The sequence below is a fragment of the Panthera uncia genome, chromosome B4 (assembly GCF_023721935.1).
Source record: "Panthera uncia isolate 11264 chromosome B4, Puncia_PCG_1.0, whole genome shotgun sequence".
NCBI classification, from domain to species: Eukaryota; Metazoa; Chordata; class Mammalia; order Carnivora; family Felidae; genus Panthera; species Panthera uncia.
Window position 1 is genome coordinate 22,777,827 of NC_064809.1, and position 12,740 is coordinate 22,790,566.

The 12,740-nt window shown below is 41.9% G+C and overlaps 1 protein-coding gene across 1 annotated transcript in view; it reads left to right on the top strand.

Moving 5' to 3' along the window:
- The first annotated feature begins 1,759 nt into the window (after nucleotides 1-1,759).
- GPR158 (G protein-coupled receptor 158) overlaps nucleotides 1,760-12,740 on the top strand; it is a 428,312-nt gene continuing 417,331 nt past the window's right edge. Inside the window, exon 1 of the mRNA XM_049624721.1 lies at nucleotides 1,760-2,686. Coding sequence (XP_049480678.1) covers nucleotides 1,794-2,686 — 893 coding nt within the window. The 5' untranslated portion in view covers nucleotides 1,760-1,793. The remainder of the gene's footprint in view (nucleotides 2,687-12,740) is intronic.

The following is a 12,740-nucleotide window of genomic DNA, read 5'->3' on the forward strand; positions in this document are numbered from 1 at the left end:
CAGCCTTATATATTCAGTACTAATTAGCATTTTCAGACTATCAGAAGACATTTTTATTTATTTATTTTAATTTTTTTAATATATGAAATTTATTGTCAAATTGGTTTCCATACAACACCCAGTGCTCATCCCAAACAGAAGACATTTTTAAAGTTTCAGATAAAATGATTAGACTGTGTTAAGAGATTTCTCAATAACTGGGGGGGGGGGGCTTGGCATATTATTCAGCTTATTGTTATTATACATATTTTATTCTGTGGGTCTTCTTTCTTCTGCTGGGATATCCCAATCTATAGTTCACTGGATGTCTTAGTTCTTAGATCCATTAATTCTAGAAACTCCCAGTCAGAACAACTTCCCTTCTCATTCAAGACTGACTCCCTCATTCTCATTCTCTCACAATCTTGAGTCTCACCCCCTTGTACATACCTCTCCCTTCCACATTTTCACTTGCATACACTTTCACAGGCTCCCCTTCATCCTGGCCCCCTTTCAGGCAGAGGATCCTTAAATACGGCTTTTTTTTTTTTTTTTCTTAAAGCTCAGCCGGTAGATGTCTCCATTACTCCCTCATTGCTAAGACCTCCGCAAGTAGGTTTTAATAATTTCTTTAGCCGACAATAAGGAGGAGGATTTGATAATTTGCCCAAAATGAGCAGATGCTCAGGAGGACACGTCTCCATCCTACGTCCTTCCCCTTCGATTTAAGTCAAAAATGAAAACTGCTCTCTCCCTCTTTTCCAGGCAAAAGAAAAGGCTGATTTAACTAAGCAGCAAGACGCCAACACCTTCCTCCTCAGTACGTCCAAGTTTCCTTCGCTCTGAGCCACAAACGCTCCGCTTCTCTCTTCATTCCCGCCCACCCCACCCCCACCCCCTCGGGTTTCCGAGTCATCAGGGAACGCGAGTGGGTGAAAGGACTCGGTGCTGCTGCATCCCGAGCCACCGCCTCCTCCTGCGCCTCCTCTGAGCCGCCTCGGGTTCAGCACTGGACAGCTCCCGCCCCAGCCCAACAAATGGCAGTCGGCTGATTGACACAGGAGTCGACCAAACAGAGAACAAGACGGCTTGAAGCCGCCCTTCAAGGGTTTGGTTGAGGCCAAGCTGCCTCTTTAAACCGGCTTTTCTCCAGAGCAGGGGAGACAGGAGTGTGGTTTGTGGCCAAACCTAAGGGCTCCAGTTAACCAGCTGCCTGGTCCTATAAACTCCACAGAGACTAACGTCCTGAAAGAAATCTTTGCTCTTCGGGACTCGGTCCTGCGCTGGCGGTGCGGGTCTGTGTGCGCGCACTCCGCGCCTCGCGGCGAAGCGAACGAGGAGGAGCCAGAGCCGGGAGGCGGGAACGACCTGCCACGGGTGAGATGATGGAGCAGCGTCTTTGGCGGCCGCCGCGCCAGCAGCAGCAGCAGCAGCAGCAGCAGCTCTTGAACACACCTCAATGAGAGCGACAGTGGAAGCTGCTGAGCAGAAAGACGTAAGCAGGCTAACTATAGCCGCCGGGAGAGAGAGGGGATGTAACCTGTTCTGCTCAAGGCTGTGAGGTGCGTAATCCCGAGCCGACCCATTATGGAGCGGGTGCAGCCAGCGTTGCCACAGGTGATTTGATTTCCTGTGACGGTAGCTTAGCCAGCCGGGACAATTCCAAAACATTCTTATTTTAAAGTCCTTTTCGGCCACCTGGAGAAGGGGGACGACTCCTAGGAAAAGTCTTACTGTTGATAAATTGACGACCAAAATTTAAAAAGTGTCTCCTCCCGTTACCTCCTCTCCTCTCTGCGAAGCAGATTGGAACCATGGCTTATCCCTTACTCTTCTGCCTCCTGCTCGCTCATCTGGGATTGGGAACTGCTAGCGCCAGCCGCGACCCTCCGGGACGGCTGGATCCCCCTAGAGAGAGAACCCTAAGGCTGAAGCAGCACGCCCAGCAGCCGGCTCGAGCCTCTGCCTCGGATTCCTCGGCTCCCTGGAGCCGCTCCACCGACGGCACCATCTTGGCGCAGAAACTCGCCGAGGAGGTGCCCATGGACGTGGCCTCTTACCTCTACAGCGGGGACTCCCACGAGCTGAAGCGAGCCAACTGCTCCAGCCGCTACGAGTTGGCGGGCCTGCCGGGGAAGTCGTCAGCCCTAGCCAGCTCCCATCCCTCCTTGCACGGGGCACTGGACACGCTGACACACGCCACTAACTTCCTCAACATGATGCTGCAGAGCAATAAGTCGCGGGAGGAGAACTTGCAGGACGACCTGGAGTGGTACCAGGCACTGGTGCGGAGTCTCCTGGAGGGCGAGCCCAGCATTTCCCGGGCAGCCATCACCTTCAGCACCGAGTCGCTGTCCGCGCCGGCCCCGCAGGTTTTCCTCCAGGCCACCCGCGAAGAGAGTCGCATCCTGCTCCAGGACCTGTCCTCCTCGGCACACCACCTGGCCAACGCCACGCTGGAGACCGAGTGGTTCCACGGCCTGCGGCGCAAGTGGAGGACCCACTTACACCGCCGCGGCTCCAATCAGGGGCCCCGGAGCCTGGGCCATAGCTGGCGGCGCAGGGACGGGCTTGGCGGGGACAAGAGCCATGTCAAGTGGTCTCCACCTTATCTGGAGTGCGAGAACGGGAGTTACAAACCCGGGTGGCTGGTCACTCTCTCCGCTGCTTTCTACGGGTTGCAGCCTAACCTGGTCCCGGAATTCAGGTAGGGAGGGGGGAAAAAGCAAAAGCAAAGTCTTCCTTCCGGTGTCTCATGTGAGGAAGGAACACTTGGCTGTGACTCTTAACGCCTCCCACCCCTCCCAGCGGAGACCCAGACTGAGGGACACCTATCGCGGGCGCCTGTGCTTAGGGACAAGAAGCGCCCTAGGTTTGTCAGTTCAGTGAAAGCTTCTCTCAGATCAGTTTCCCTGCAAGGGGCAGGGGACTGGGGAGCATTTGTCAGAGTTGAGAGAAATCTCGGATGCCCTGTGGTTCATTTCAACCCACGGGAGAGCAGGGAGGGTATTTCCCTTTCTGGGGTGATCGGAGGGAAGCTGGAGAGCTCGGGTGTGCCCGTGAGGCACAGAGTGGCCAGCATTGGATGAGGAAGAAAAGGGAACAGGAGGAAGACAGAGTTCCCCGGTTCTGCCACTTAGGGGTAGCCTCTGCCTGCTTTCTCTGTGCGAGGTTCAGGATACCCGTCTGCTGTTAGTTACCAGAGAGCGTGATTAAAAGAGTATATCCCCTCTGCAGTTTTATCCCTTCAGCAGTGAGTCAGTCTCAGCAGCATAGTTGTCTCCAGGATCCACTTTGCAGTTTGATCAGTGTGCTCCTTCTACCCACCTCTCTCCTCCCCCTTGTCTCCCTTCCTTGGTCCCCTCTTTGTCCTGTTCTCTGTGTCAGGCATACCTGAGGGTTCTCTAGTCCTTCACATACTCATACACTTTATAAATGAACTGGATTGAGTTATTTTAGGGAGGAAGGGATTAGTTCGGACTGAATTCACTCAGGGAACTTGGAGGAAATTTAATAACAGTTTTTCTGTATTTCCTGTCTAAAGGTATAGCATTTGTGGGGAGATGAGAATTTGCAAAATAGCAGGGGTAACTTCTGCCCTGGGAAGTACCTGACCTTTCTGCTGAGGAACTTCTAAGAACTAGCACTTAAGGATGGCTTAAGGATCAATGTGAGGAAGGAACAGAAAGGGAAGAGTAAAAATTCCAAAGAGAGCCTTGGAGAGAGCCACAGATTGACTGGGGTCCTCCCTGATTTCCATGATGGGAGGTTCTGGCAAGAAGGTCTTGGGCATTGAGGTTGCTTCTGTATTTTTTAGGAACTTAGGCAAAAGTGAGAAACCTCTGTGTGCGAGTGCCTTGATGCTCTGTTTGGCACAACAAGGACAGGATGCTGACCTGGAGAAAGATACCAGGCTGAGTACTGCGTGGGCAAAAGGGGAAATCAGAAAGCTTGTCTTGGCAGTGTCATGTCCTGCTGAATGAACCCCAGTGAGTTGTTTAACCTCTCTGGGCCTCAGCTACTTAACTACCAAATGAGGGAGTTGAAGTAGATGGTCTCCAGGGAGCCATCCAGTTATAAAATTCTGTAGCTTTTGGTGCAGCAATACTTGAGAATATATATACAGATAGCAACCCCCCCCCCACCCGCCGTGTGACTACATTAAATGTGTGTGTGTGTGTGTGTGTGTGTGTGAGTGTGTGTGTGGTGTGGGTGTGTGTGTGGGTACACGCACATGCATGTGTTTCTGTCTCTCTTAAAGATCTTGTCTTAAGCCAGAGTAACTCTTTCCTACTTTCAGGATAATCTTATTTCCTCCTGATTTCTGCAGGATCCTATTAGTAAGAGCTGAGCACAGCTTTGAGTCTTTGCCATAATGTTTGCTAGAAGAGGAAAGATCAGCAGATGCCATTCACTGCCAGAAAATTGTTTGTGGCCTTCAGATAAGTCTTTTTAGGGAGTCCCAGTTCTCAGGATCGATCTTTCTTTTCTTTTCTTTTCTTTTCTTTCTTTCTTTCTTTTCTTTCTTTCTTTCTTTCTTTCTTTCTTTCTTTCTTTCTTATCTATCATCATCATCTATTTACCTATCTATAATGTTTACTTTCTGTCAGATTTTCTATCTATCTATCTATCTATCTACCTATCTATCTATCTACCTACCTACCTATCATCTATCATCATCATCTATTTACCTATCTATAACATTTACTTTCTGTCAGATTCTGTGGTAACTGCTTCACATGCATTATCTTGATTAATTTTCATGACCCTATGAGTTAGGTTTTATTATTTTTTTTAGTTTTTAGTTCATTTAGTTTTATTTTACAGAAAAAATAACCTGAAGCGGGAGAGGTTAAGCTTTTTTCCTGAGATCCCACAGCAGGTAAGTAGTAGAGCTAGGATCTGAGCCCTTTTCATACTTTTAACCACTATGTTAAACTCTGTTTTATGAAGGTGTTCTAAGAATGCTGCATATAATAGAGCTGCTACACAAAAATATATGTATTTTCAAAGGTCAGATGTGGGTCTAGGGGGAGAGCCATTCATTTTCAGAATCATTTCTCTTAAGGCTCAGAAAGCATGAGTCACCTAAATAAACTCAGTGCCTTCTGCCAGCTAAGATGAAAAGCTGAGAACACAAAGGGTCTGAGATTGTGAGGGCTCACACACCCCCTACCTATTTTTTTGGACTACATTCAGAAAATTGTTTCCTCTGGCTAAGTTTCTTTAAGTGCTTTCACAGTCATCAATGGTATTCTTTAGCCAAGGCACAAAGCCAGGCCATTTAGTATTTGGCTCTCTACGAAGCTGGTTCATCCTGGCAGCATGTGTGAAGAGCAGAATAAGTGCACTCCTGAAGTGCCTTTGCTCGGTGTCTTGCATCCCTTAAATGCACAAGATGTTAATTATAGGAACTAGAAGAAATCTTCTAAAGATCAGATGGGTCCTCCTGTTGTCTCATAGATAAATAGCACTAAAAAGGTGAAGTGACTTGTCCAAAAATCACAAATCAATATAGTAATGACAGAACCAGGATCCAGGTCTTCTGCCTCTGGTTTACACTATACTTGATATTTATGTACCTAAATCATATTTCTGTGGCTCTCTTAACCCCTGAATACAATGCATGCTGGGGGACATAGTTTACTCTTCATCATCTTTTAGGACAAAAAAAATTGGCTCATAGAACACAGCTGTTGATTTAAAAAAATATAGTGTTCATTTCACACATTTGAGATACTATTTAAATGGACCTTTTCTGTCTCTTTCTAAAAGGCAAAGTGTTTTTTTGTTTTTGTTTTTTTGTTTTTTTTTTGGTGGTGGTGTTTTACGATATACAATATGCATTCTACATTCTGTAATACAGGTGAATAATATTGTACAGACATGTTTACAGGGTAAACCTCAAATAAATTTTTGGAAAGCCATGATTAAGAGCTCTACACATGATTTAAAATGTATTTTGAACGTCCACAATGTTATTTGCCAAAAGCCTTATCTGCAATGGAAAATCCATTGATAAAAATTTTCTTATGGAAGAGGAAAGGAAGAAAAATGTGGTTAAAATTTCCATTTAAGATAAGTTAGTATTTTCTCAGATCTTGCATGTAATAGTCAAACGTTTAAACATTTTATTTTTAGAGGATTAAATCCCAAACATGAAATTCAAAAGTAATGTGAGAACATGGTTAACCACCTTCTTATATTAATGTTTATCATTGTAAAATACCTCTCCGAGTAAATTTTATTCCCCTCTGCTTCAGAATGACACAAGTATCTTAAGTTTAAAAGCCTGGCTTAAGACTCACATGGGAAGAGAAATTTATTGCTCATTTCTTTTTTTTTTTTCAAAAAATGGCATTAGTTGCTTTAACCAAATGTCTCTTGGGTCTTTTGTTCTATAGTGTAAACATTTTAGTTCTCATATTCCATCTCAGCAAAAGAGAGAGTAATAATTTAATATATATCCTCAGTTGTTTATATTTATTACATTAGGTTTGTGATGTCTTTGTAGAGCTTTCCTTAAAGTTAACTCTTTGGTTTTGCATAATAATTTTTCATTGAGGAACTGGAAGTGCTATGGAGTTGGATCCCATTATGCTGAAATCATAGATATCTTCCTAGTGGTACTTTGTACTGTTCAGTGCTTAGGATGGATATAAGGTGTTGAATTTATATTAAGGTAAAGGAACCTTGGGAACTAATTATTTTTTGATGAGCTAAAAGAGACTTAGGAATTCACTTGGTTTCTTTCATCTTCTCAATTTGCAATGGAGGCAACAAGACCCAAAAAAGGGCTAAAGGAACTTGCTAGAGTGGCACAGCTCTTTTGTGGTAGGTTAGAATTCATGGGAACAAATATATATTTAGCACCTACTATATATCAGATGCTTTATATATACCATTGCATGTAATTGTATTTTCAGGTAGTGACAACTTCAGGAAAGTTGAGCAACCTGCCCAAGGGAACACAGCTAGTAAATTAGGGAGCCCAAATCAAGTTTAGGTCTATCTAGCTATGAAGCTCATAATGTCTTTCCGCCACCCTATACTGTTATCTCTTGTTTAACAACTTTATTTTCACCTTGTTACTTAAAAATATAACATAGTAATGACTTGAAATAATATATTTGGCCCAAATAAGTCAAACACACTTATTACTTTTAGGCCAACCACACAACCAAGTATGTCGTATAGTAAGAAGAGTATTAGACTTGACAGAACTTTGCCTCAAGTCCCAGTTTTGTCTCTGACTGGCTGTATTACCTGTCTGGAGATCAGCTTCTTCATAATTAAAATGTGGGAATGGAGTTTATGCTATCCAAATATCTTTATAACTCTGTTTTCTATGTATTCTTAATTGGTCTATCCAAATGGTCAACAAGTAGGCTCTGGAAACAGGAATAATACACATAAGTGCGGTACCTTGTGGAAATGATATTGCTGGGGAAGTAACATGCAGAGGAAGAGGAAACCATGTGAATGTCAGACTTGATGTTGATTAAAAAAAAGCAATAGGGCAATGAAGGAAAGATCACAATAGTGTGGAAACCCCTTTTTATAAACTAACGCAGCAAACGTTGATGTCACTGATTTGCTGACTCCTGAGGGATCACTTCACTCTTTCCTTTACATCCTATACGCATATACCTCCATCAGTGATTCTGGTACAGATCTCTGCATTCAACTAGAGAGGGAAATTCACAGTATTAAAGAAATGACCATCTTGCTCCAAGCTAGACATATCTTACATCCCTCTTGTGGGTAATGATAGTGGTGAAAAGAGGTTGCCTGTAGACAGCAGAGATGCCTACCTGGGTTATATATCAAAGAGTTTTTAGATGAACTTCTGCCATTGAGGTTTTTCAGTCTCAATTATTTCATCTGTAAGCTGTGAATAGTAAAGTACATCTCCTTTGGGATTCTGTAGTGACTAAGTGAAGAATTGTGATCGTACAGGAAGTTCAGTAAATATTTTGTAATGTAACTTCTGGCTTCCCAAGTACTTCCCTCAGAGATAAACTTTCTTAGTTTTAAAAGTCATGTGGTTAATAGTTTATAATTTATATGATGGCTTAGTTTCATCCCTCATTATTGTGAACACTTGTAATGACAGTGGATCAGGGTAGAAATATGGGCCTTGGAGACAGAAGATAGTGGCATCCTCTGGGTGGTGTTTGACTGGGTGGTGTTTGACTCATGGTGTTACCATGGGCAGTAGTTGCCTTTCTAATTTTCAGTTTCTTCATCTATAAATTGAGGGGGTTGGTCTAGGTGACATGTAGGACTCCTTATAACCCTGAAAGTCTATGATTATGTACATAATTAAACATGTTACTTTAACTTTTGAAGTTTTATTTGATTAGAATGCTGAAAACAGTTAATCCATTTTCATTTAAATGAAGATCATGTTCATATATGTTCAATGTAGTTTTTATCATAGTCATTTATTTATTAGAGAAAGCCCTCTTGATGTATACTGAGCTAAATATATATACTAATGGAAATGAGAGCTTTCTTTCTTTCTTTCTTTCTTTCTTTCTTTCTTTCTTTCTTTTGAATACTGTTTCAAAATAAGAAGCATGATCTGAGCTTCCAGATCTTTTTTTGAATGTTTATTTACTTTTGAGAAAGAGAGACAGACAGAGCACGAGCAGTGGAGGGGCCAGGAGAGAGGGAGGCACAAAATTGGAAGCAGGCTCCAGGCTCTGAGCTGTCAGCACAGAGCCTGATGCGGGGCTCAAACTCACGAACCGTGAGATCATGACCTGAGCCAAAGTTGGACACTCAACCTACTGAGCCACCCAGGCGCCCCCTGAATTTCCAGATCTTGAAAGACCCCCTGAATATACTTAAAGTCAACATGAAGCTATTTTGCAATTTTTTTAATGTTTATGTATTTTTGAGACAGAGAGAGACAGAGCATGAGCAGGGGAGGGGCGGAGAGAGAGAGACACACACACAGAATCCAAAGCAGGCTCCAGGTTCTGAGCTGTCAGCACAGAGCCTGATGTGGGGCTTGAACTCATGGACCGTGAGATTATGACCTGAGCTGAAGCCAGAGGCTTAACTGACTGAGCCACCCAGGCGCTCCTATTTTGCAAATTTCTAAATCAAGGGCATCAGTATGCCTGTGTAACTTCCCTCAAGATAACTAATGTTTAGGTTGAAGCTCCTTACCTACCCACTCTTAATAACAACTCATTTTCAATTTACTTCTGTAGTTGGCTTTAAAATGTAAAGAAAAGGGCTATTTATTGTGGTGCAGCAGTGACACAGTATTACTTGCCATTTTCTAGAACACGCATTTGGAAGCAGAAATGGGATTTCTGAGACTGCTAAATAAATAACAAGAGTATATGCCTGCCCTCTGGAGAGGGAACTGATGCCCTCCCTAGCTGATTTTATAGCCTCAACTGCGAGATAAGTCAAATTTTACTTTCAATTTAAGAAAGGCAGCAGTTTGGTGTTCATTGTTCAGGGTTTTATGGCTACCTTTTTCCAACCTGCACTGTGTTTTATGATTATATTGTAACATACTGGGATGCCGAGAAGTATGCTGTTGACGTTAGTTTGCACTTGGTTGGTACAGAAGCATTAGTGCCTTGTTTGTTTTCTCCCTTCAGTTCTGGACTGGTATTTACAGGGTTATTTTAGCAGACTTACTAAAATAGTACACTGGGATTTTGATAACTTTGGCAGCTTGATGGCCACTATGCACAAATAGGCAGCACACTGGTACCGGGGCTATGCTCAGAGTGTTTGCAGCCGACAATGTTATTAGGCTCTTGTCCACAGCTTTGGCATATGTACCAGGGAGTGGGGGGTGAGGGCAGCTTGTTCTCCTGGTCTGTCAGCCTTATTTGCTTCTCAGCTGTTAGTAAAAAAAAATTCTATGTGCAACTTCTACTTTATCTGGGCATTTACTCATCCCACAAGTCTTTCTTACTTCAGGGAAGAAAACATAAAAATATTTGGGTGGATAGGTTGTTTTATGAAATACTTCTTCAGTTAAAAGACCTCAGTTTTCTACAATACCAAACTTAGTATAGGAGCCATGACTTTCTTTTTTGTATCAAAGCATATTATATTGTCTCAAAGCAATTGCAGGATACATCTAGTTTCATCTAGGTAGGATTTATAGGAAACACAAAATTCGTTTAAGTGATCTGACCCCAAGATCATTTTTCCCAAACAAAAATCTTGTTACCTACCTTTTTGTCAAAGAAGGAAGTCTGTCTCTCTTGCTCTCTCTCTCTCTCGTACATGGTTAACAATTACTTCTAATTAATTTAAATACATATAATATCTGTTCTAACTTTCCCAGTTAAAAACTGTAACTACAACAAGACAATGTAGAATTAAAAAATATCTGTCCAGTTAGCAAAAGTACCCAGTGCATCTATAACTTAAAAGGAAACTTAGAATTACATAAGATTTTGGTTTATTTCTTTAACCTAGCTTTCTCTCCACTTATGTGTTTTGTCCCATGGGTATGCCTTTTTACATTACTATGGAAGAACTTTTATAGAGTAATATGACACACAGCTTTTATCTGAGAAAGAATAAAAGGTAATTCGGTATAGAATAATATGTTTTATCAATTCTAAGATGTATTTCGTCCTGATTTTGATGTCTTTTAACTGAGATCTGTCTTATGATTGAGAGCATGTCATTTTCAATTGGCATACATTTCCTTTTAATGGTACACAATGCTGCATATTTCAATTAATGGTATCTTATATTTGATGAATATATGCCTGCCATGGGGCTCGAACTCATGAACTGGGAGATCATGACCTGAGCTGAAGTCATATGATCAACCGACTGAGCCACCCAAGCTCCCCTCTTTTTTCTCTTTTTTAAAGATTTTTTTTTTTTTTTTTTTTGCTTTTCAAATTTTTATTCAAATTCCAGTTAGTTAACATACAGTGCAATATTGGTTTCAGGAGTAGAATTCAGTGATTTATCACTTCCATACAACATCCAGTGCTCATCGCAAGTACTCTCCTTAGTACTCATCACCCATCTAGTCAATCCTCCACCCACATCCTTCCATCAACCCTCAGTTTGTTCTCTATCTTTCAGAGTCTTTTATGATTTGTTTCCCTCTCTCTTTTTTCTTCCTCCTTTCCCACATGGTCATCTGTTTTGTTTCTTAAATTCTACATATGAGTAAAATCATATGGTATTTGTCTTTCTCTGACTTATTTCATTTAACATAGTATATTCTAGCTCCACCCACGTCATTGCAAATGGAAAATTTTTCATTCTTTTTGATGGTTGAGTAATATTCTGTTGTATATATATACCACATCTTCTTTATCCATTCATTGGTTGATGGACATTTGAGCTCTTTCCATAGTTTGGCTATTATTGATACTACTACTATAAACATCAGGATGCATGTACCCCTTCAAATTTGTATTTTTGTATTCTTTGGGTAAATACCTAGGAGTGCAATTGCTGGATCATAGGGTAGTTCTATTTTTAACCTCCATACTGTTTTCCAGCTTGCATTCCCACCAACAGTGCAAGAGGGTTCCCCTCTCTCTTCATCTTCACCAACCCTGTTGTTCCTTGTGTTATTAATTTTAACCATTCTGACAGGTGTGAGGTGGTATCTCATCGTGGTTTTGATTTATATTTTCCTGAAGATGAGTGATGTTGAGCATCTTTTCATGTGTCTGTTAGGCAACTGTATGTCTTCTTTGGAAAAATGTCTATTCATGTCTTCTGCTCATTTCTTAAATGGATTATTTGTTTTTTAGGTGTTGAGTTTGATGAGTTCTTTATAGATTTTTGGATACTGACCCTTTATTAGATATGCCATTTGCAAATATAAAGATTTTATTTCTAATTAATCCCTACACCCAATATGGGGCTTGAACTCACATGTGTGAGATTAAGAGTTACATGCTCTACTGGCTGAGGCAGACAGATACCCCCACAGTCCTTTTAATGTATGTGAAATATACAAAACATTGGGCCAGAAGTGGCAGAAACTTTTGTTTTCAGATTAGATTATCAAAGGATTATCAAAATCTTTCCCACACCATCTGGTGAAGGATTTCACTCACACTGTGGGAAAATGCCTAGGACAGTGAGAATAAAAGACCACTTGTAGGGGTGCCTGGGTGGCTCAATCAGTTAAACAACTGACTCTTGATTTCAGCTCAGGTCATGATCTCACAGTTTGCTTTCGCAGTGCAGCGCCTGCTTGGGATCTCAGGCTTTGCTCTGACAGTGGGGGGTCTGCTTGGGATTCTCTTTCTCCCTCTCTCTAAAAATAAATAGGCTTTTTTAGAAAAGACCACTTATGGACCAAAAACAGGAGGAAATAGATCTTTCTTTTTTAAAGGGCTTAGAGGTTTTACGGTGTAAATAAAAACTTCATGGTGTAGCCACATAACTAGTTTCGGTTGGTGAGATTTAAATGGAATTGTGGAGTTAAGTGTTTTTTTCTTTTTCTTCTTTTTTTTTTCTAGTCAGCTGCCTGAATGAAGAGTTTGGATTTCCCTTATTTGATGCCTCATACCACCGCACAGAGCAGGGTTTCTCATACTAGGCTTTATTGACATTTTGGACCAGATCATCTTTTGTTGTGAGGGCTGTCTTGTTTGTCTTAAGACGTGCAGTAGCACCTCCGGCCTCTACTTACTAGATGCTAGTAGCAACCTCGTGGACCTCCTAGACATCAAAAATGTGTACAAACATCGCCAAATATCTCCTTGGGGGCAAAATGCTTATGTTTGAAAGCT